The sequence below is a fragment of the Passer domesticus genome, chromosome Z (genome assembly GCF_036417665.1).
Source record: "Passer domesticus isolate bPasDom1 chromosome Z, bPasDom1.hap1, whole genome shotgun sequence".
Lineage (NCBI taxonomy): Eukaryota > Metazoa > Chordata > Aves > Passeriformes > Passeridae > Passer > Passer domesticus.
This window is the reverse complement of record NC_087512.1, coordinates 35,321,556-35,346,458: the sequence shown is the minus strand read 5'-3', so window position 1 is coordinate 35,346,458 and position 24,903 is coordinate 35,321,556. Positions and strand designations below refer to the sequence as shown.

At 37.7% G+C, this 24,903-nt stretch overlaps 1 protein-coding gene across 5 annotated transcripts in view; it reads left to right on the top strand.

Annotated features, from left to right (window-relative positions):
* The window catches only part of TJP2 (tight junction protein 2), a 62,417-nt gene that overhangs the window by 30,309 nt on the left and 7,205 nt on the right, over positions 1 to 24,903 (top strand). For 2 of the 5 annotated variants that reach the window (XM_064404036.1, XM_064404032.1), the window contains 13 exons: positions 10,316 to 10,369; positions 12,374 to 12,498; positions 14,694 to 14,796; positions 15,250 to 15,823; positions 17,299 to 17,402; positions 17,545 to 17,698; positions 18,692 to 18,803; positions 18,913 to 19,052; positions 19,547 to 19,613; positions 20,766 to 20,916; positions 21,657 to 21,765; positions 22,378 to 22,588; positions 23,984 to 24,171. In XM_064404036.1, coding sequence (XP_064260106.1) covers positions 10,325 to 10,369; positions 12,374 to 12,498; positions 14,694 to 14,796; positions 15,250 to 15,823; positions 17,299 to 17,402; positions 17,545 to 17,698; positions 18,692 to 18,803; positions 18,913 to 19,052; positions 19,547 to 19,613; positions 20,766 to 20,916; positions 21,657 to 21,765; positions 22,378 to 22,588; positions 23,984 to 24,171 — 2,083 coding nt within the window. In that variant the 5' untranslated portion in view covers positions 10,316 to 10,324. Of the gene's footprint in view, positions 1 to 6,240; positions 6,428 to 6,989; positions 7,099 to 10,315; positions 10,370 to 12,373; positions 12,499 to 14,693; positions 14,797 to 15,249; positions 15,824 to 17,298; positions 17,403 to 17,544; positions 17,699 to 18,691; positions 18,804 to 18,912; positions 19,053 to 19,546; positions 19,614 to 20,765; positions 20,917 to 21,656; positions 21,766 to 22,377; positions 22,589 to 23,983; positions 24,172 to 24,903 lie in introns of those variants that run through there. The other 3 variants (XM_064404035.1, XM_064404033.1, XM_064404034.1) reach the window with 3 other exon arrangements.

Sequence of the window (24,903 nt, the reverse complement as noted above, 5' to 3'; positions counted from 1 at the left end):
AGTCACCATCCCTGGAGGTATTTAAAAGCCATGTAGGTATAGTCCTAGGGATATGATGTAGTGGTGATCCTGGCAGTGTTACATTAACAGCTGGACTCAGTGATCTTGGAGGCCATTTCAACCTAAATGATTCTATGATTTAATCTTAGAATTAAAATAGTCCTTTTATAAATTCTTGTTTTCCTGGTACATCCTTAAAAGGTGAAGCCTCATCTGTTGTCCAAGTTGAATTTAGCTGCAGAGTTCTAATATTTGTTCTGCCGTTTCCCTTGGCCTGCCAGTTCAGCTGACAGAAGTGGCAAGAGAGTAATTCACTGAGAAAAAAATGAGGATGTTTTTGTGGCTTTAGAAAGCTGTCTTGGCTTCTTTTTAAGAACTGAACAGCAGAATTCACAGAGGCAAGGGGCTGCATGTAAATGAGCAGGAAGAGTGTGGAAAATGTGATGATCAGAAAGAATTTGTTTAGTTCATACCGTGCAAAGCTGTACCCCAGCCTATGAGGTTGCATGTTTGTGAAGGAAAAACTGCATAGCCAAAAATGAAAAGGGGTGTTGGTCTTGTGAGAACCTTCCAAAAGTGCTCACTTTTAGAGGCAAGGAAGCTTTGACAAGTCTGAGAAGAAGAAAGCACCTAGAAAGCAAGAGAACAAACAAATTAAAAATGCAATGCACCTTAGATTTTCATAACCAATTTCTAAGGTGAATTGTGACTTGACCTCAAAATATTTTAATAAAATCCTGATTTTTCCCTTTTCTTCCTTCAAAATGCTTGTCCCACTTCCTGAAAATTTTCAGTACAGTTGGTAAATGTTTAGTAAAAATATGTAGGAAATACAGTTTTCCTAGAGAGTATCTTACTGTCTCAAACAGAAAATAATTTCCCCAAAAACAAGTTGCTTTTTTTTCCCTTCCCCAAAGAGTCTAGTGTATGCATTACTCAAATATTTATATGTACAGTCTCCCCATTTTTATTTAGGTGCTTCTTCAATACAGAGTTGAAACAAAACTGAACTATACAGCAATTATCTGCCCTATGCTCTAATCCACCAGAATTTTTTTCAGTGTCCCTGTTAGTCCCTTTCTATTTTGGAATTGCAGAAAAATTAAATATTTACAAAACTCAAATCCCAGGCCTCTATTTTGATTTGAGTTTGTTTTTTGGTGGTTTTTTTTCCCTGTGCTTGGGCAAATTCCTGAAGAAATTCTCTCAACTGGGGATGTTCTTTCATCACTGTGAGCCATTTGAAGAATGCTACTGCAGAGGCTGCTGCACTGGGCGGATTGTGTGATAGCCTTCATGTCATTTAAGCTTTATTTCTCATTTAAATGTTGTGAGCTGATGAAGTGATACATTTTGCATTAAAAAGCACACAACTGTCAAAGATCCCGATCAGCATAGATCTTCTCTGTGTGTGAAACCTTTTTCCATCCCCTTGGGCTAATTTGTTAAGCAATTTTTTGTGCACTAGTAGATCTGGGGCATTATGCTGTGAATGTTGATATCAGGGTTACAATGCAAATGAGACCTAGATGCATTTGTCAATTAATATTCTCAATAGTTTGATGAACAGTGCTATTGCCCTTCATCTCCCCACTTCTGGGTAGGAGTGGATTCTGGTTCAGTTTGCAGTCTGGAAGGCATTTGTTGTGTCATAGTGCATCAAGAGATAGAAATGAATGCAGGCTCTGCCACCCTGGAGTTCTTCCTCTCCTGTTAGCTGGCTCAAACTCCCACATTGGGAGAGGGTTGATCCCTGTTTTCTGATTACAGGGGCCATTTTCCTGCAAGACTTGTATTTGACAGAAATGGAGGAAATCTGTGTGTTGGCTTCCTTGCACAACACTTAGGCTACTTGACTTGAAGTCAAGAAACCTAAATTATGCTCTTGGCTCTGCAGCTGAGAGCTTTGGTACGGGTTGATTTGTAAGAAGTAGTAGTTTTGCTAACTGGAAGCAAAAATCATAGTGAAATTGTGCTCAGCACAGTGTCAAATAATATCTGGGCATTGTTGTCATGCTGGATTCATACTATTCCTGAAAGAAGTGAAACAAAAGACCCTTTCATTATTGTTTTGTTAACTGTAGTTAACCATTCTCATTTGGTCATTTTGAAAATTTTCATGAAACTTAAGAGGTAAAGATTGGTTTGTGCATGCCTGGAGTGGACTTGTTGTACTTCTTGCAGTATTTGCCAGTTTTAGATAGAATTTACAATTTATAGCAACTGAATAGTATAAGTCCTGGGTGAAATATGATTAAGAAAAGCTTTAAACAATATCTTGTCTTTTACATGAAGAATGGTTTATGTTTCTATATAGTGACATTCAACTTATCACTATTTTATCTTATTTATCTATGAAAAGCAAATTTTTAGAAACATGTTCAATTTATGTTTTCTTTAGATCTTTTTAGGCAGCCCTTCAGATTGCTGTTTCTGCATGCATTGTGCAAAAAAAGCAGTTTCTGACACAAGGTAATACACAAAATCACAGAGTGATTGGGGTTGGAAAGGACTTGAAAAATAATGTCATTCCAACCCCCTTGCCATGAGCAGGGACAACTTCCACTTGACCAGGCTGCTGATAAATGTGTTTGTTACCTTGCCAATAGAGCAAAAGTATTTTGTTAATATTTACTCTTGTTGGGTAATTTGGGTGAAAGCAAACCTTATACAATGTAACTGATAATTCCCCATTAGAGGGAAGAGGAAGAAATGATTGTCTGTCTCATTTCTGTGTGATTTTTTTTCTTCTCCTTCAAAAATTTCCATTCCATTGCAGAAGTATATTTGTGTGTACAGTTCATGACTTTTTTTTCCCCGATTTCCTGCATCCTGATAATATAACCCCATTGTGATGTTAGCAACCATTTTTGATTTTACAGGAATGTGAAAGTAGAATTGATGGTCTTTTAACATGGAGCTGTACCTTAAATTTCTTCTTTGTGCCCCTAGGAGGAAAGAGAAGGTGTTTCTGCCATTGTCGAAGAGCAGTTATCTTTTACTTCTAGTGGATCTCTTTAGCAAACCATTTTTTAATCACGTCTCTTTATTTAATTTGAGCCATTCATCACTCTAGGAACCTGTTTCTTGAGGAGGATGTGATCTGTTGCTGTTCTGGGAGTTGCTGTATTGGTGCAGGAACCTATTTGAAAAATAGGATATGCTTCTCTGAATCAGAGCATTTATTGGTAGAAAATAAGGTACCTCCTTTTGTGCAAGATGTTGGCTGTATTGTGAACAATCCATAGGTAAAAGTAGGTTTTTTTTCTCATTTTCTTGGGTCCTAATCAAAAGTCTGCTGTATCATACACAGATAATTAATGGGGACACATCAACTGGAGCTTCCTCACTGCTCCAGAAAGGCCTGGTAAAGGTCCTGTTCCTCTTCAGCCACATTTCACTATGTTAAGAATACTTGGCAAGCTCTGGCTATGCAGCATTCATCATCATTTTGTAGACATCTTTAATAACCTGGGCTATGGCATTCAGCTGAAAAAGAGGAGGTGTGGTGCTTCATACTGTACACTGATGTATAGATTGCTTCTTATTTCACTGAGCCTCCACTCTATACAGAGGGCATTTCTTTAGTGTTATCCAGAAACTGAAGTGAATCAGCATCTTTGAAAGTCTGTAAATCTAAGGCCATCCTTTTTTGTCCATCATAATTGCCTTTATGAGGGCAGGTGAGATGTAAGGGCAGTTTCTCTGATAGTGTAACTGGTCTTTGAGACCAGGAACACTTTTATCTGGATGCAGCTTTGGACTCCCTCCACCTGGCTGTTCCTGTCAGTGGCTGGAAGAGTCCCTGCCCCTGTGTCTCTTGAAAGTGGATAGCTTTCACTTAAAATTGAAGTTCTTGTTCATCTGTGTTGTATAACTCTGTCTTTAGGGAAAGCCTAGACTCAGCTTTCAAGGTTTCTATGCTTACATCCATAGTAGTATATGAAGGGGGACAGGAAAAGTTGGAGGGCAATGACCTCTTTTTTTTTTGTGTTTCTTTGATAATTGAGCCATTAAGACTGTTTAAGGTGTCCTTTCTGCTTGCTTGGACAGATTGTGTCTTGCTTGATAGATTATGTGTGAGGAAATACCATTTTTCTTCCTTGGTTGTAGAGGAAAAGATCAAAACATAGTGCTAGGTTTAAAACTTGGAGTCCAGGTGAGTGGAGAGATGCAGCCTGCTGCTGTAAGGTTTTGTGGTGTTCTGAGGTTGCTCAGTTGAGTTTTTTGAGAGCTTTCTTTTTCTTTTCACCTTCTCCAGTTTATAAATCAGATCATCATGCTTAGTTTTCTTTCTCCACGTGATTCACAAACATTTTATTGTCACAATAGACTCCCAGAAAGAACCAGAGTGTCTACCTGTCATTGGAATTGAGCTTGCTTTTTAAAAGAGTTCCAGTTTTAAGTGTCTGTGGGTAATAGGTGTGATATGTAAAAGGGTTGTAATTGCCTTTATAGTCTTGTGCTAGGAGTGTAGTTAGGTTGTAGTTTCCCTTTATAGTTATTTTTTGTGAAGAGGCATGCAGGTAAAGTGAAATGACAGTGTCTGGGACAATGCTTGTTTGGAGTTTTTTTTCTGTCTCAGTTTAAAAGAATTGAATTGAGGTATATCAAGCTGTGTCAAGATGTAAGTATTCTGGAGATACTGTTTTCCTTCAAAATGAAACATCCAAATGCAAACACCTGCGTCTTTCTGTTAGCTCTCTGGTCTCTACACTTGCAGCAACGTCCCTAGATTACCTCGTTATTTTTTAAAATTGCTTTTCAGAAAAAATGTGAATTTTGGCAGAGGCAATCCATTCATTTTTCTCGGTATATTCCTTTAGAGAAAAATGATAGTCTAAAACCAACAAAGAGTCCTTGCTGTTATAACTGCTATAGGTCATGGATAATGTTTCTCAGTTGTTACTCTCTTACATCATCATGGTCTTTTCTTCTGTATTCAGAGTGCTTCTGAAGCTTTTTCAGGGCAAGGGGGAGGAAAACAGAAAAGCTAAGAAAACAAGGCTAGAGAAGTCTCAAATACATACTTACTTTTGTTTCTTTTTCTTGCCCTTTTGGTAAAAATAAATAAATAAATGCCAGTTTTGGAAGCTGTGAATGTGAGTCTGTTGAGAGGAATGTGCTCTTTAGAAATGTTGATGGAGATCCGAAACTATGTTGACCAAACTGTAATAAAAGTCTTACTCACATCCAAGTGGGTAGCCTGATGTTGGGGGCTGGTGTCAGTGTGCTTCTCCGGGATCCCCTTGGTGCTCACTCTTGGCAGCTCAGTGATGAAGGTGCAAGCCTCTGTTCATCCTAGTTCGGCTGGCTGGTGCAGAGGTGGGGTCACAATCAAAATACAGAATGCTGAATTTAGTCTTCATTTTGAATGGAAAAACTGGAACACATGCTTTGTCCCACTGTGGCACTCCTACCCACTATTCTCCCTAACTGCATCCCCCTCAAAAAAAAAAAAACAGAAAAAACACCCCACACAAAAAAACCCCCAAAACCAAACCAAACAAAAAAAACTCCACCGAAAAATGAACAACACAACCCTTCACATTTTCCACTGCTATCTTAATACTCTTTAGCAGTATTATTATTAAAATAGCTCTACTAGTGAAAAATGAAATCTATGTATGGAGATTTTGGTTAGCATTGTATACAAAACTTGGTATATCTTCCTGTCTGTTCACTGCCTGTAAAACTCACATAAAGTCTAGGGGAAAAGTTCACTTGAGGCTTAAATTTCACAGCATTCATGCAGCACAAATGGGAGTGATAGCTTGACCTATTTTCCAATAAAGTGACCTATCTGTTTGGCTGTACAAATTAGCTTATCGTTCTTACAAATGAGACTTTACTAAATGTTTGATGGCAAATACTGTTATTTGCAGTGAGTATAATTTTGTATTTATTTCTCCTTTTTCTTGCTGGAGCCAAGCCCACACAGTTCTATAATATATTATAGTCAGTATATGAATTTTCAGATTGTCTGTGCTGTGCTTCTTAAGCCTCTTTTCTTGTAAGTTTAAATTAGGTTCCTAGGGGGGTGAACCCCTATGTGCTTGGAAGAAGAATAAAGTGCTGCATAGTGATCTGTTTTCAACACTTCTTTTAAAAACAAACAAACAAACATAAGATTACAGAACTGCATTTTCCTGGGATCTCTGAAACTGGGAGTTAGTTAAATTCCCAGTACATTTCCTTGCTGTGGTTTTGATGTGTTTCTGAGTGAAACTGATGGCAGGATTTGTTTGAGTATGTAGGCCACTATTGTATTAGAATTACATAACCGTGTTGAGTGGTGGAAACAGATGAAAAGACGGGATGTACGGTGCTCCCTCACAGATTATATCCTGCAACAATGAAGACAGCTCAAGCTCTGCAGAGAATGTGGTCACATGCAGTCAAAAAGTTGGGGATTTTGAAAGGGCACGTGAGTTGCTTTTTGTTGCATCTTGCTCCACGTCTTTTCTTCCCCTCCTCCCTTCATATATCCCTCCCCTCTCCAACTCACTTTTATAGCCAGATGATTGTTGTGGCAGGTCTTCTGGTTTTATTCTTCTTTCTGCATGAATGAAGTTGTCTTCGGTGATTCAGTGATCTCTCAGTAGCAAGTAATTGTGTAAATCTCTTGATGACTGTCAGTTAGAGCTGCAACAGCTGCCTGTTTGTTGCATACTGGCGATTTTAGCAGTTTGACTAGTTTCCTGCCAAAGATTCTGCTAAACAGTCTATTTAGAGTGTATATATATATAAACAGAGTATTTAGAAAGCACCTGTCACTTTAGTATATGAGCATTAGACAGCTTTAAGCAAATCCTGACTACAGTGTTCTAATTAGAAATGGACTGACTATAGTCCCTAATAGCTAATTACAATAATTTGCATTTACTGCAGGTAGCCTGTTGTCTGTGTGAAACCTGGGTGGTAAAACAGTTACTGTTAGCAACTAGAGGTGGGGTTCTTAACCATTTTGCCTACCTTTCTCTCTCCAGTGTTTTGCTGTGCAATCTTGCAGTGAAACTGCGATCCTGTAAGGAATGCACAAGCTGCTCAGGATCCCTTTGTGTTTCCTTACAGATGAAGTATGAAGAAATTGGCAAGGTGATGAAGGCTTTTCATAACTCATCACTTGATGCATTCAGAGGAGAGTCACATCACTAAATGTGGAGTACAGGAATTTCGCAATTCGGGTGGAGACAGATATTAGTTTTGATCAAGTCCCCAACTTGATCAAAGTAGTCTCTCCCTCCCTCTCAATCTTGTCTTCTTCACTATTCTGATGGTATGGGTTAGCAGCGTGACAATGGCAAGCAGCAGTACGTTTTATAATGTTAAAGACATTATTGTTTAGAGATTGTTTTTGCCTTACGGGCTTCCAAGGTGACCATTCAGTTCTTTGAACTGTGTTGCAGAGCCTGCGTTGCTTTATCAGTACAGCAGAACTAGTCCTGTTGTCTTGGTAATTACATTGTACAAAATCACCTTTGCAAGTACATAGTGTGCTTTCCTTCTCTGATGCGGAGTGCAGCAAATGGGAGACAGTTTCCCAAGGAGCAGTTTCAAAAAATAGATTACTTTAACAAATACTTGAGAATTTAAAAGTGAATTGCTTAATTATCTTTTGTTGAATTTTCAGTAACAGTTTCAAGGTACAAATAAACCCCAAAGATGTTCATAGAATGTGCCTGAAACAGTCACTGATACTATAAGGATCTTTTTCTAGGCACAAATGAGATAATAGAATGGGCTTGGCATCTTGCAAGACCTTAATTTTAGTCTCTTTCATTCTTACTACTTTTTTTTTTTTTGACCAGATGCAATAAAACTTTTTTATCAGAGTAAAGTAAACTTAACTGTGTAGGCTTATGATGCTTTGGTTTACTACCCAATACATCTCTCCACTTATGCACAAGGTTATACTTATGCCACTGCTCATGGAAGGCCTAGTTTTCTGGAAGGAAATTCCCGTAAGTTTCCTATTTCATATCCTTACATTCATCCCTGATACCTTCATAGTGCTTTCCTCAGTCCTTTTCCTGCAGTGTTGTACTGAATAAGCAGTCATTTCTCAGGCCTGTCTCTGTCCCCATGGGTAGTAAGCTCCCCATGAGTGTGTTCTGCCTGCTTCACTCTTGCACCTGCCCAGAGCTGGCCTCAGTATTCTTGGCTAAGAGGTAGTGTTGGTAGGAGCTGCATACAGTGCAAACTGAATTTAAGTGATGTTTGTGTTACATGTGTAAGTTGTTGAGGCTTTTTTACTGAGCGGAAGATGGAAAAGATTTTCCATCTTCTGTGCTTTTACAAGATTTGAGCCTATCTGCTTGTCCTTGAGATTTTACCCGTCATTTGGTACTGACTTTCATTTCTAAAAGTTTATTCAGTGAAGTCAGATGGAATTTAAATGACGCTGAGACCCCTCTTCAGCGTCATTTGGTACTGCCTTTCATTTCTAACAGTTTATTCAGTGAAGTCAGATGGAATTTAAATGACACTGAGACCCCTCTTCAGCACAGACTTATTTTTTGCAGTGCTTAAAAATACATAGAAAAGCAGGATGGTTGGAAGGGTCAGTAGTGGGTAAACTGTTCCCTACATGCCAGATAAGCAAGCCTAGTCACTTCCATTTACGGCAGCATCACAGCAGTTCAAAAGAAGAGCTTAGTTAAGGAGGAATTTTTCACTTGTGGCAAGGATTCTCTGTGTAAGGGAATATATCGAGTGAGTTCAATTTCAGATAGCTGAAAGCTTTGACCTGTTAGCAGGTTAAACAGCAATACCAGATAAAATAATTTTACTATGCGATTCAGCACATTCAACACTGACCCCAAGAAACCTACGTTTTAATGCTAATAGTTATGAACACATTCTTATCTGACCTAGACAAGTCAAAATTTAGAAACAATTACTTACATGTAATACTTTTAATATAAGCCATCACCTCCTAGATCTATTTCTAATTTTCTTTTTAATTAGACACCAGAGGTTCTGGAAACTGGAAATCATTGTTCATTTTCTGGCAGAACAGTGGAAATTTAACACTGTTCAGTGTTGTAAAATTCCTGGTAACAATGCTGAATGTTTTGCATATTCCTTTAGGATCTCTGAGCAGGACTTACTTTCGTTTTTTAATACAGTGAATGTGCAATGTGAAATGTAAATCTAGTTTTCTCTTTGTGATGCACAGAATCAACTGGAACGATGCAACAAGGGTTTTTTTACACATGAGAAATAACATCCATATCTTGCTGAACAGTTGTGTGCTGTTGGAAGTCTTACTCTGAAAACACAAGGGATGCCTTAAAGTACAGGCACACCCTTCTTGTGTCACTTCTCTGTCTGATGTTTTGGAGTTTAGCTGCCATTACTCCCTGTGATGCTTTTAAAAATACCATTAAGTCTGAACTGAGCTTCTGTCTGAGATTCAGTCTTCTGAGATGAAAGAAGACCACTTTCAGTAAAAACAAAACATGTGGCTTGAGTATGTTCATGCACATACTTGTGCAATGCCTGGATTTTTCTTCTGGAATGGATGCTTTCCATTTTAAAGTGTTTTCAGTGTCATTTTTCTGCAGTGCAGTAGCTCATTTTTCTCCTAGTTTTACAGGGCAGACACTGAAGGGGCTGGCTGTGTACTATAGATGCATCACAGCTGGGTGATTATTCTGTATTATATTTTAAGCTGTGATGTTGGAAAGATTTCAGGTTTTATCATGTAAGATATAAGTGATCGGTTTTAACTGGAAATGTGGTAAGAAAAGGTATCTGAGCAGTGTTACAGAAATGGTTATACCTGTAAGATATAGTGATATATTGTCTTTTCCTGTAAAATTTAATTTCTTGATGGGAACCTAAATATTTAGATATGTAATTCATAATGGACAAAATATTTGTTAAATCCACCTGAACAAGATGCAAGAGATCTGAAGTCTAGTTCATTTTGAAAACCTCAGTTTCAACTGCTAATCTTGCTGCATCATGGGACAGAAAGGTCTTCCATAAGTATTTTATATGTTATTGAATCAGGACTATAGAATGCTAGTTGATCTGAATTAAATGCTTTTGCTGAATAAGGATTTTCCAAAAAATCAGAATGAGTTGCTAAATCAGTGAAACATGAAGGGATTCTACCACTCTAGACCTATTAATATTTTTTCCTTTTAAAAGAAAAATTGTCATTATTTAAAATACATTAATTTCATACTAATTCTCCCAAAATATTAGAATATGCAAATTATTTTTAAACCTGTTGGGTAGTTCACATTTTAATTTAAATAGTTATGTGCTATGTGTTTTACTAATTGGTTTCTGTGTGCAACAGGCCCCAGGCATGGAAGAGCTGATATGGGAACAGTACACAGTGACCTTACAAAAGGTGAGTGAGTGCCTGTTATATTTTTAGTTTTCAAATATTCAAGCACTGGTTTACTCTGAATATGTTTTGCAATAGATGTCATTAGCATGTCTGAGTCTGTAACATATTAATTCATTGTCCAAATCAGATATGGTTTTTATGTTAAAGCTTAGTTGCTACTCATACAATAGCACAACTCTTTAATTTTATGAGTAAATTCAATTAACAATTTTAAGTGCCGTATTTGCTGCTCTTTGGTCTTTCTAGTGTCAGTGTGATATACCACATGTCAGCCACATAGCTAAATTAATTATTGGAGAGCCTTAAAAGTAAAGCAGATGGTTCTATCAAGCAGGTTGTGGTTGATGCCCAGGCTTTGTAATAATCAATGATCAGGATTCCACTGATTTTATTTTTGTAAGATACTTTAATATATAGTAGTGTAGAATCCGGTAGAAGAACACTGTCATTAAAACTTACAAAAAGGTAGACTATAGATGTCACTTGAAAAGTTGGGTTTTTTTAAGAAAAGAGGAAGTGTCTCATCAAGTGGAGTCCTTTTGAATTAAACAAAATAGAGCACTTGTGCCTGTCTCATTTAATAGCTGGGCTGCCACACCACAGTACCAGGTATGCACTTTGACTTCAGTGGTGGTGCTCTTCCCAGCTGTTCTGATGATCTGTGTTCAGTGAGCAGCCTGCACTGAGCTGCTCAAGATTTTTCACATCTTCTGCAATGAACTGGACTTGATGACCCAAGGTGAAATAGCAATCTTTTCTACATAGCTTGTTTCATATAAGAAAGTATGGTTGAAAAGAGGTTGGTTTTTAGGTTACAGAGGTAGACAGGAAAAATATTGCAGAAGATGGTCTTAGTTCCTGTAATTTCTAGCATTTCAGATCTCTGATATGGTGTAAATTAGCATTACTTCTTTACCACAGAGGCAGACTTAGGCTACTTAGATGGTGAAGAGCTACTGAACTTGCTGTGTCAGCCACTGCCATTAATTTTACCATTACTTTGTATCTGTTGTTTTGATGTAAAACATCAAACTGCTTCCTGTAAAACTAAGCTGTAGCAAGTGAAGTGCTATATTAAAAGAAAAGCACATTGCTTTTTTTCCTCCTCAAAGAAATAATCACTTACTATCAGCATTAGTGGAACACGAGTTGTTATATTATGAACTACACATGTTGTTGGATGCTGGGGGGAAGTGTGACTTTAATTTGGTGTATTGCTTTGCCACTATGTTAAAACATTTTGTTCAAATAGCATAATTTGTAATTTTTAGTGATAAGATGTGTATGTTAAATAGCTGATAAAATGAAACTTGAGTGGTTTTGTGCTCACCTTGCTGTCAGCAGTTCAGTTATGCTAACAGTTCTCAGGTTTGGTGCTATTGACATGTTTCCTTGGCATTCTGTGAAGCATTTCTTTGGTTTTATGAATCCTGTCTTAAGACTGCTATGGATCTGTTATTTCTGTGATGACAGGTTTGACATAATTTACATATTTTAAATAGTTGATTGTGACAGAGGATGATTATATAGAAAATGCACAAGTCCATTATTTGCTCTTTGTAATCAACCATGATCTTGTTTTTTTGATTGAGGAACTACTTAGTAATCATAAGGAAGATGAGATCCTGGGAAACCTGTTCTACTTTCCCAGGCATCACTAACTAAATAGATCTACCTAACAATGAATTTGGTATAAATAACCCATGGGATGGTGAAGCAAAATGCTTGAATATTTAGTGAGTTGTTTACTTAGTTACTAAGAGTCATAAGGCTGTAGAGGTTTTCGAAGACAGGAACTTGTCATCTTGATACATAGATGTGTAAACCTAATCTTTCTTAAATCTAGAGGTACTGTGTGTTTCTGCAGCCCTATACATGCAGCTATCATATTTTAATATCTACTTAAGAGTGCTATCACAAGAACATTCATGTTCCTCTTACTTCTCCTTGTCAAAATTCCTGTTGATGTATTCAAGTTTTGTTGTATTTGGTTTTATTGTAAAGGATTCAAAACGAGGATTTGGGATTGCAGTTTCTGGCGGCAGAGATAACCCTCATTTTGAAAATGGTGAAACATCAATAGTAATATCGGATGTTCTCCCAGGTGGTCCAGCAGATGGATTACTTCAGTAAGCACTTTTTTCTTTGTTTGACATTTTGAGGGGCATAGCAGTAGAATACATAAAACCTTTGGACAGACATGGTTTAAATTCTGGTGATTTAATCACCTCAACACTTGGTGCCCTCTTGAATATCTAGATGTCTTTAAAAAAAAACCCCAAAACAACTTAGCAAGTAAACCCTTCATAGAGGTGTTGCTGTTTGGTAAAGACACTACATTTTAGTGGTGGTGTTGCAAAGTCTTTAACAGTTATGTATTTTTCTTTCAAGATTTAATTTCATTTAAAGAAACAGTAGAAAAACTTAGTATCTTTAAAAAATCTGCTTGTTCCTCCTCCAGTAAACATGTTCCGTTATCAGTCATTAGTTTCCAAGAATGACTTAAGTCAGGCCAAATAAGGTTTGCTAAATGTTTATTTATATCTGAAAGAAAAAATTATGGAATTAAAGAGTTTCTGTTGTCTTTCTGATAACTTCACCCTTGATAAGGCAGCATCTGTCATGTACAGACAATTAATCTGTAGGCTGAGAGTTTCTGTCCTACATCAGTTTTTCATCCTTTGATCTGAAATACCTGATGAGGACTAGACGATTTGGAAGAATACCAAATAATTGTGCAGCAATAATAAAACAAGAGAGTAGATTCTGTCCCTTTTGCCATGCATTTATTTTTGGTCAGAAAATTACATGGGAGTTGTTGAGTAACTAAATAAAAGGATAATTGTAAAGCATGTAACAAATAATATTTAACAGAAGTGCACAAATCCTACATTTTATACCAGTGACCCCTGCACACCACTACTGTCATTCATCCTGTTCTGCAATCACGTGTGGTTTGGGAATGAAATCATGTCCAGAAATTATGAACGGTCATAGGTAAATTGATGATGGCAAGAGAATAGCAAGATATTTGGGCACTTTCAGACAAAACACATTCTCAAGAGAAATGAAGGCAAAGCTTTTCCTCCAAATCAGGTAATATAAGTCTAACCTTCAGAGTGGATGGGTAAAACCATCCTGTCATCCTTTGTAGGGTAAAATGAGCACATGTAGATGGACCTCTTGGCATAATATTGCAACATTAAGTTCAATATTAGCTTTGAATGTATGAACTGTCCAGAGGGCTACTTTAATTCCTTCATAAACCTGGATGAAATTGATACTGAAATACACCGTGCTGTTTTGGCATACTCATCCACTAAAAGGAAATGGAAGGGCGCAAAAAGAGCACAAAAATCATTTAGGAGTTAGACTGCCTTACGAATGGAGGCTTAGAGTATATAATCTTCTTATTGGAACAGAAGGTTGTGATGTAATTTGATTATAATGATAATAAAATAGTTGGTACCAAAGATTTCTTTTATCTAGCAGAAATGGCAAAGTAACCAGTAATTTGTTGAGCTAATGCTCTGACTGTAACTGGGTAGTCACCAGAGTAAGCTAATATAAGGAGTATGAGAAGTAGTAATTAATTTTTTTTAATCTTCATTTTTAGCATTGAAATGCCTTTATGAAACTTACGGGGTTTAATTAATCAGTGTTATGGGGCTGTTTCAAAGGGGGTTAGGTGTTAGTGGTCTATTTGATATGCAGGTGGTCTGAACAGAAAAGTTAATATTCCCAATTGGCCTATGTTTTAGGGCAAGGAGGACTTGTGTATTATTGTTTTGTTGGGGTTTTTTTCCACCCTGTCACCTTTCTACAGAGTAAATGTGACTTGAACACCAGACTTTAAGAAAAATATACTGCAGTTGTACTTGTCAATATTTGCCTAAATACAGGTATGGCTGCAGCAATTTGAAGCTTTAATGAAATTCTTATGTGAAAGAAGTCTAGCACTAGGTGTAAAAAACTCGGAGTCCTGAAAGACCAAAATAAAAAAGTTTCAATACTCATCACAAATGTTCTTTAAAAAACATTATGGCAAGGTACTTAAGCAGAACACAGTATATACACAAAGACAGTGCTGCTCAATGTCTGGTTTTTACATGTACTGAACGCTGCTTCTGGTATTCAGATATTGTAGAATTAATATAGCAAACACAGTTTTAAAGCAAAACTCCTTGTTCAACTGAATTAAACCCGTAGTTTTCCTCTGTTTAGAAAAAAAAAAGGAACAAAAGAAGAAACTTTGTTCTGCTGTTTTCATGAAGACTCTTCTTAAATCTTCTCTTTCCTTTTTTATCTCCCTTCCTGTTTCCAGAGAAAATGACCGAGTGGTCATAGTTAATGGGACCCCAATGGAAAATGTTCTACATTCTTTTGCAGTTCAGCAGCTTAGGAAAAGTGGAAAAGTGGCCACCATTGTAAGTAAATTCCAAATGTATTCAGTGTGCATTGGTATGTAACCAGTCAGGATCTTGGTTTTCTTCTATAAAGAAAAGAGAAAACTCTATAAAGAGTATTTAAAGGCATAAAGCAAAGCAGTCCTTTGCCATATGTGAAGTACAAAATAATTAAAGATATAGTTTCTGCAGGTGAAACAAATGGAAATTAATCAACAGTATCACAAAGTTATCTTGTTGAAAAACTGAGAATAAAATGTTTATTTTATAATGTCTATTTTACTGAAGAACAAGTGGGACAAATAGAAGTTGTGTGGCAAATTATGTTGTGCATACACAGATCTTGTCCAATAAGAAACAGAATATTGTTCTTCCTTCTTTTTTTCCCCAGCACATATTGAAGAATGTTCATCTGTTCAATTTTACATTCTGATCTTTGATAGGAGTTTGTTTGTTTTCTATTGTACTGAACAGGTAGTGAAAAGACCAAGGAAAGTGCAGGCTGCTGCGCTGCAGAGAAGCCCCTCCCTTGACTATGAGGACAGAGCTTTAGATGTAATGGATGACCATGCAGAATTTGATGGCAAAAGTGCTCGAAGTGGCTATAGTGAGAGAAGCTGGCACAGTGGAGGGCGCAGCCAAAGCTGGGGAAACAACCTGGATCAGAGCTATAGAGATGAGCATGACCGAGGGCGCAACCGGAGCAGAGACCGTGACAGGGAATGCAGCTATAGCCGCGATCGAAGTCGTGGTAGGAGCGTTGACAGGAGCTTGGATCGAGACTGTAGAAGGGATCGGAGTAGGGGAAGGAGCATCGACAGGGATGCTGGCTATGAACGGCACTACAGAGGAGACTACAGCCCACCCAGTTACAGTCATGGATCTTTATCTGATCCTAGATATGGGAGGGAAATGAGGAGTCGTAGTCGGGACAGGCTTCGTTCCCGCAGTCCTTCGCCTGAAATACACCGCCAGTATGAGTACCTAGGACCGCAAGATCCAAATGCACCCATCAGTGTTCTCTTGACAAAAGGCAGACATAATGAAGGTGGGTATAACAGGGGAGGAGAGGAGTCAATTTCCAGTGCAGCGTGGGTCTTGGTGGGGGAAAAGAGAAGAACTGAATTACTTTCTACTTTTGCAGGTTAAGTGTTGACTTTTTAAACTGACGGTTGAAATTGTTCTTACATTCTTTTTGGCTGATTTGGATGGTTTTTGCCCAGAACCTTGAACTTTACCTTTGAACGAAGATTTGTTCACCCACATAATTTCAGTCTTTTCAAGCTATTGTGTCCATGGTTTTCCATTTTCTCTGCCCTTTCCTCCTGATTCTGAGGGAAAACATGGATCTGTTTACAATTCAGATTACATTTGGCACATCTACAAATGGGATTATCTAGAAAGGCTAAAGAGTAGACTCTGCCTTTAGTAATATGGTTTGGCTCTGGTCATTAAAGAATACTGAAATAGCAGCAGTTGAAATATTGAAATACCAATATTTCAGCCTTTCTTTGCTGAATATTGAAGTGTGTAAATGAAAGCCAAAAGCTTGACCTTTTTTTCACTGTGAAATAAAGACTTGTGCTGGAAAGCGTATCCGAGATTAGGTTGTACATAATTTTCTGTTTGGGGTGTTTTCTGAGGGAAAAAGTGGTGGTTTATTTCTGGAGGTGTTGGAGGTGATTGTTGGTTTTTTCCTAATCTGCCCTGTTTTAATTTTGCCGATTTTTTGCTAATCTCTCTTTTTTATTGGCTCTGGCAACAGTCCTTTTTTCTCCTTCCTCTACTTCCTCTACATGTAATGTTTCCACCTGTAAAGATAATGCAGATATGTATACAAATAAGGAGAAATACAAGCTGCATTTGTTATCTTTTATGTTTAGCTATACTGTAATAATCTCTACCATTCATACAGATACTTTGCAGACTTGCTGAAATGTGGTGATATTTTAAAGCAGGGCAACATTCTTTTTGTTCTAGGATGTGTGTTTTTTAGGGATGTTGCCTTTCTTTTCAAGTTTCAAATATACTGACCCAAGTAACTTAGATCACAGGGAAAGGAGGAGGCAAGAAAATAAAAAAAAAAAATTCCTTTGCTTGAAACAACCAAGGCATTTCCTTCAGTACACATAGGACAAGGTCAGCATGCAGCAGCTGATGAAAAGAAATACTTCTGTTAGTGTTTTTTGACCCTTTTCCCATCTATGCCATACAAAATAGGAATCAGAGGGAAGCTGATTAATAAGCAGCTCCAGAACAAGGGCATTTTTGCAAAAAAACCTCAAGTTTTGCTGCTGAAGGTGCAGACCAGTCATCCAACTGTAATTGGATTTGGGATATTGCTTGTTTATATTGTAATGGTAGCACAGGCATTGGACACAACTTTTTTTTTTCTTTTTTTTTCTTTTTTTTTTTCTTCTCATGGTATAATGGTGTTTGATGCATGAACACTGTGTAGTTTTTAAAAAAAAATGCATCCTTGCTCATCTTTTAAGCTACAGTGGATTATCTTCTTGGTTCCAGAGTATGGACTCCGTCTTGGAAGTCAGATCTTCATAAAAGAAATGACCCGTACTGGCCTAGCAACCAAAGATGGCAACCTTCATGAAGGAGATATCATTCTCAAGGTCTGTTCTGGTTTTACTGATAGCAGTTTGGCAGGCACTGGTTATAGTGGTTATTCTGAACTTAGTCATGTTGTAGGCAAGTTCACTATTAAAGTTGAGCACAATGTGGACTTGTTTGTCATTGCTGTCTTTTTGCGTCCAGATCAATGGTACAGTGACAGAGAACATGTCTTTAGCTGATGCCCGAAAATTGATTGAGAAATCCCGTGGGAAACTCCAGCTGGTTGTTCTCAGGGACCGAAAGCAGACGCTGCTCAACATTCCTTCATTGAACGACAGTGACTCAGAAATGGATGGTGAGGTTTAATGTGGATCCAGACTTTTGGACCCTGTGCAAGGACAAAATGGAGCTTATGTTGTTTTGCTGGGGTAGAGTGGTATTAGGTTCTTTAAGAAAAACAATGAAACACAAACAAACCTAAGTAATACTCAGTTAAGCAACAAGTCCCATCCTTTAGGTGAAAATAATTTTGTAGTAACCATATGGTTACATTTTAGGAAGGGGCAGAGATAAAAGGACCAATGTTGGTCTGGCAAAATCAGTCTTATTTCTTGGAGCAAGCAAATCAGGTGCATTAATAAACATTTTTAAAACAACTGCTTTGGACTGGTCTCTCCTTCCGAGGACATTAAAATTCATGGCAGCATTCAAATGGAGGGAAGAAATGTGTGGACAAGAGGAAATTAAGTGACCCTGGCTAACTAATTTCTATTCCCAGCACCTGTTCTATGTAAGTGTGTGAGCTGATCTTGCTCTCAGCCTGATCTTGCTTTGGGAAGAGCTCAGAGTGTTTGGGATGTTATATTATATGGAAAAAGATACTTGCTTTCGTGGTGTCAGAATATGGGGTGGAACTTCCTGTAGATTTTACTGTGAAGTCTGAGGTGCAGTTCAAATCTGAGAGCCACTCTTACTTCCTTTGCTGCGAAAGGGCAATGATGTGGGGACTGCTGATGTGAAGGTGGTCTTCAGTTTGGAAACCTCCATGACACTTCAAATCAAAGCCTGCTAGCACTAGCTAATGCATGTGTAGTATGCTCAAAGTAGCTGTGTGATGTGTGTTTGTTACAAGTTGTGTGAAACTTTCCTGTAATATTTTGGGAGGATGGAGGAGTGGAAGCACTAAAAGGCACTTTTTGAATCTGTCAAATCCAACTTGAGATGAGAGTGGGCTGAAATATTCAGTGTATCCTATATCTGAAAACTTCATAAATGCAAATGCTGATCAGGTGAGCAGATAACTTAAGCAAATCCTGCATGTCTTCATGTCTTGCCACTCTCTTTACAGATATTTCTGAAATAGAGTCAAACAGATCATTCTCCCCTCAAGATGACAGATCACATCATTCTGATCTAGATTCACCACATTCATCCAATGAAAAACTGAAAGAGAAACCAAAGTAAGAAATGTTCTCTAGTTCATTTTTCTAATGCTTATCAAAGAAGTTACTCAAATATATGCATTCTTATCTGATTTCATTACACTTTTTCCCTATTTCTTCCTTCTAGTGCAAAAGAGGATCCCTCCAGTAGGATGTCCAGAATGGGAGCAATGCCTACTCCATTCAAATCAACTGGTGACATTGCTGCTCCTGCTGCTACAGCTGTAGACTCAAACAAGGAACTGAAGTACCAAGATGACCCAGCAGGTCAGAGCCTGAAGGTTTTGGTTGCTTTTTTTCCCCCTAGCCATAGAATGTCCATTCCCTCAACTATGTTGACAAAGCTGGTATGCTCTTCATGTCAGCCCCACCCTGACACACAGGGAGGAGGTTTGTCTTTGCTTTGTGGTGCAGGCAAGAAACACCTGATATTTTTGACAGCGGTTGCTTATTAGACCTACCACCTGAAAAAAGCAAATACACTCTAGAACGTCTACTGTTAGACTGTGGCCCTAAGTAGACAAATGAAGTCTGATCTAGCTTGCTTTAAAGAGTTGTGTATCCCTTCCTTGAACTTTTTTTTTCTTTTTCAAGAATTAAAAAAATAGAAATAAATTAATTTTAGTCAGACATGCTTGATTTTGAAATCTGTATAAATCTTTGTCATGGAGGGTTTGATTGCTATCTGATAGATAAAAAATCCTGCCATTTACAACTTTTTCAATATCTCAGTAACTTATTTTGTCTTTTTTTACTTTTAGTGGCTCAGCCAAAAGCAGTTACACGAACAATTCTTAAACCCAGCCCAGAAGATGAAGCAATATATGGGTAAGGTGGTACTTGCTGAGTTCTTTTGCACTCCATATTCTTCCAGTGACCAGTGCGTGATTCTTGGCTGCATGGATTTCTATTCTTTCTCCCATTTGGTGATACTCCCTTTATAGCTTAGTGTCAAGAAGAGGTGACATGGCTTCTAACTGATGATACTTGAGATCAACTTAGTTTTAGAAATATATGCCTGGAATCTACCTGGAAGATACAGAACACTCTGTATTTCTGGGTTTGCATGGGAACATATGCAAGAGTTTTGTTTTATTTTATTTTTATTAATAGGAAACCGATTTTGAGAGTTTCCAAATACAGAAATTGAAGGAATAGGAGTATTGGAATTGTAAGGAGAAGCCTTAAGTTTTGAAAATGTCCATGGCTTGGTGTATTGTTTTAAATGAAACCCTTTTGGGGTTGGAGCCTGCATATGTTGTCATTGATGTGCAAATTAATCAAGTGATTATTTTGGTGAAGGGGAATTTATAATACAGGCTTAGGGTATTATTGAGAATGGCTGACAGATAAGTAGTGTCCTCTGAGTTGGAAGGTCACTCAGTCATACAGCTTTTCTGACAGCAAAAAAAGCTGAGCCTAGTCCAGTAGTTTATCCCACTGCAATGTGAAGGGACTGATTGTTAATGTCTCAATAGATTATACTTGAAAATATTTCTCATTACAAGAAAATTTGAAGACTTCTAACAAACATGTTACACAGTAAAGAAAATAGGTGTCAGTTTAATTCATATGACAGTTCTTTAAATTATAGAAAAAAAAAAACAGTGAGTTTGGTTACTCATAACTCAGTGTGTTTTCACAGAAACCTCAGGTGTTCATATGGCAGAGGATAGAGCAGGTACGGAGCTACTTTGGGGTTTCAGAAACAGGCACCTTTTTCCTTGCTCAGCAGGAGCATGGCATGCCATTTAGTCACTATTCCTAGTTCTTTTTCCATTCTGAAAAATGCAAATTCCCTGCTTCCTGCCTTCACTGAATTACCTTAGTAAATATAGCCTATATAGTGAAAGAAAGGAGGTAAGAATATTATTAATATAATGTTGTTAAGGGGTTGTAATTTTTTCTTTTGGCGTCCTAAAATTGTTATTTGCTTTAATATCTGGCCTTACTTCCTTTTTCTGTTTGTAAATCCTGTAGCCCTAATACAAAAATGGTGAGATTCAAGAAGGGGGACAGTGTGGGTCTGCGACTGGCTGGTGGAAATGATGTAGGGATATTTATTGCTGGAATTCAAGAAGGTACCTCAGCTGATGAGGAGGGACTGCAAGAAGGAGATCAGATTCTTAAGGTATGAGTATGTGTCCCTGAAATGCAAATTTCATTTGCTTCTCTTACTGGAAATATGGAAGAAATTATGATCTTAGGAATCAAATTATTGCTTTGCATTGCTTTGCAAGGGTGTATATGTGGTGGAGGGATCTTACAGAAATGAGTTCTTGAAGGAGCATTATATACCCATTGTATATATAAGCTTTAGTTTGTTTATAATTTTGTAGAAGGAGTAGTTAAATATTAATCAAGAAAAATGCTGCAAGATGGCACAATACATTTTTTGTACGATGTTTCTTCCTAGTCTCGGAGGAGGAAAAATAGGGGCCAAAATTTCTTCTTTCATCTATCTCCAGTTTATTTAGGTCATGGTGATTTATTTTTCAGGTTTCTGATTTATATCATCTGTGCCACTTAATCACTTCATTCTTTTTTTTTCTGAAAATTCACATGGAAGGTTAATGTAATTTTCCCTCTGTCTCTTTTGTCTTGCCTCTTCTAGAGGCTGTTAAAGTTGAAGAAACAATCTAGCAGTGTACAACCAGATCATTTTATTTCAGGAAGATTACTGTTAATATCTGGAATTAAGTATTAACAAGAGACAATAATTTACTATTTTATAGATAGATAGAGATATACGGATATATATAAAAATAATAAGGGGAGAGAATATTAAGATTTTTCAGATGAAAGAAACATCTGTGGTTATTCCTTTTATTGTTGATTTATCAGTTGTTGTGGATTTTTTTTGTTATGTAGGTAAACACTCAAGACTTCAGAGGCATTGTTCGGGAAGAAGCTGTTTTGTATCTCCTAGAAATTCCCAAAGGTGAAACTGTGACAATTTTGGCTCAAAGCAAATATGAAGGTAGGTGCTTTGAAAAAAATGTGTGTATATCTATGAATCTTTTAAGCCGTGCTTTGTCAGTGAAACCACAGATAATTTATCTTGTGCTTATTTTTGATAGCATTTTAGTTTCTCTCCTTTTCACTAGTTGAGAAGATAGCTGTATTCCATACATACAATGCTGCATGTGTGCTGTGTTTTTCAGAGTACTTCTCCATGTCTTTTATTAGCAAATAGCAACTCTTAATCCTGAGAAGTGATAAGGTACTGCTTTTTCCTCTGTTTTTTTGTCTGTAGCATCTGGGAGAAGATCTGCTGTGCTTTGGCAGTCAGAAGGGATTTTCTGTCAGCAGAAAATGGACAATTTTATTCATGAGCAGTTAAGGAGCAAGAAAAGCATCTTGCTTTCCTTTTGGGAGACACAGCCTGCTGCAAGACTGTAGTAGCATAGCTGCCTTTTGCCCTGGAGCTGTAAGGGCTGTGCACATACAAGTATGGAACACTCCTAATAAGAGTGTGTAGGGGAATGTAGATTTGAGTTTTTTCATCTTTTGGAGCAGATGCTTAGAATTTCAAAGCTATATTTGCTATAAGTGTAAAAATATATAAGCTAAAATGGAGGTCTTGTTTTAGTCTACAGAGACATCATGGCCTGTGGCAGAGGAGATTCATTCTTCATCAGGAGTCACTTTGAGTGTGAAAAAGAGTCACCACAGAGCTTAGCATTCACCAGGGGAGAGATCTTTAGAGTAGTTGATACACTGTATGATGGCAAACTGGGAAACTGGCTGGCTGTGAGAATTGGAAATGAACTGGAAAAGGGCCTCATTCCAAATAAGAGCAGGTAAGGTGCTTCCCACCCATTGTTAGAAGTAAGATTTTTTTCCCTTCACCAAGTCATTTTTGCTTCCTATGTCATTCCTTTCTTCCTTTCTATTCTGAATGAAAGAATGAAAGAATTGTTTTGTCTTCATTTTTACAAGAATTGTGCCTATAAAAAACTACATATTTTAGAACCATGGCATTATGCAAGGAGTCAGTGAGAGAGGGTGGTGTTACCTACATACCAGGTCATTATTTAGCACAGACATAAAGCTTCTGTCTCAGCAATCAACCAAGCTTTGAGCAGTAGCTGCTTCAGTTCCTCTTCCAGAAAATGGGTGGTGGGTCCTATTTTTGTTAGGTTTTTGCTTTTTTTCCCCGCTGCCTTCTTTGTATGATCACCCTCATCAGATCAAAACAAAAGACCCCGATGAAACAAAAAAACTAAACAAAACCCTTCACCTTAGGAAGCTCATGACTCTTTGTGAGAATACTCTGATGATTAATCTTCAGAAGAATTCAGTGCTTGAATTTTTTATATTTATCCTTGTGTACAGTGTTTTCAGAATGTATTCTGAGACAGAGGTTTTTTGTTTTGGTTTTGGTTTGGTGGTTTTTTATTGTTTTTTTGTTGTTGTTGTTTGTTTGTTTGTTTTTGTAGCTGTAGTCTGTATTTTTGTATGAAATATTGAGTGAAGCACAGCAACATTTTGCTTAAATATGCTTTCCTAATCAAAATGCATGGAAGGTTATAATAAGTGTTCAGATGTACACAGTGCTTAAAACTATTAAAATCAATCAGACAAAAAATACCAAACATACAACCACAACCAGACTGTAGCTGAATTTTTAGACTGCAGCTTTTAAGTTCTTGAGTGTGGTTATGGTTTTATGATGGAAGAAAAAGCTCACAGTTACATGATGCACACAAGTTACAAAATACTCTTCTTGTGTGACTCCTGTGTCTGTTTCCTGGTAGGTACATTTTCTCCTCTCTGTCAATTGGTCTGACCAAACCAGCCTTTGTTTCTCTGCTCTAGTGACTTAACTTTTGAGGCCTAATGGAGAAGAGAACAGTGACAGTAATTTCTTAGGCCTTCAGTTCTGAGTTGCTCTCTCTCACCACCTCTTTGCATTCTTTTATTTACACTCATGTAAGTGATCAGACCTCAGGACCTCATGTAAGTGTGAGACCTCAGAACTCATTCCTGCCCAGCAGCTTGTAGCTGTGGCAGGTTGGAGCATTGTTCTGACAATGTGTTTGCTCCAAGGTGAAGGCACCTGAACTTATGTGCTTTTAGCTCCACTCCTTTCTATCTATCTGGCAAATTTTCTGTTGCAAATTCAAAACCCATTGTTCAGTGAAAGCACCCTTGCCCTCCTTGACTAGTTCTGAACTCCCTGCTTTCTCTGTCAGAGCTGAACAGATGGCCAGTGTTCAAAATGCCCAGAAAGATGGCTCAAGTGATAGGGCAGATTTCTGGAGAACACGTGGCCAGCGATCTGGAGCAAAGAAGAATCTGAGGAAGAGTCGTGAAGATCTGACAGCTATTGTATCTGTGAGCACAAAATTCCCAGCTTACGAGCGCGTTCAGTTGCGTGAAGGTAGGTGAGACTGCTTTGAGCTTGCAGCCCATTTATTGCTGACTGCTTTAGCATCCAAATGTTTGGTCAGCTAAGAAAGTGATTTCTATCAACTTCTAACTATGTTAAATTAGAACAACAGGAAGGGATGACATTTTTCTCAGAATGGAGATTTCTGGATGCTACTAATTAGTCTATAAGAAAACCTCTTTACTCCTTTAAAACGGCTGTTGTTCTCTCTTGCCTCCAAAATATACCTGCCAGTTTGGAGGTTTAAAATTAAATACGGATGAAACAGCAGGGCTTTGCTTGTTTCCTCGTATTCTTCTTGGCTAGCTCTGAAAGTACACTCCATATGCCTGAGGTCAACCTCAATCTTCATAAATAGCACTTCAACAGTAGGTTCAGAGCAAATAGAACCCAAGTATTTTCAACAGTCCAAATATAGTCATGGCACATGTGGTCTATCTCCATGATTGTAAACTAGCTGTATTACTAGTGGTGAGCAGATCAAGCTGATTTTATGGGTAGTAGCACATGACAGTATTCTGGAACAAGACAAACTAGTAAAGAGTATTTTAAAAAAGATTCCAGATGCCAGGATGAAGACTTGGGGTAATGGCATTCCCCCATTAACTCTGAGGAGTGTGTTTTCACTTGCTTCAACATGAGCAGTAACATAGTTTTACATTTCTTTGCTTCTTCAAGCTGCATTGCAGTAGATTTATCATTTGTGTCCTTATTCACACAAAA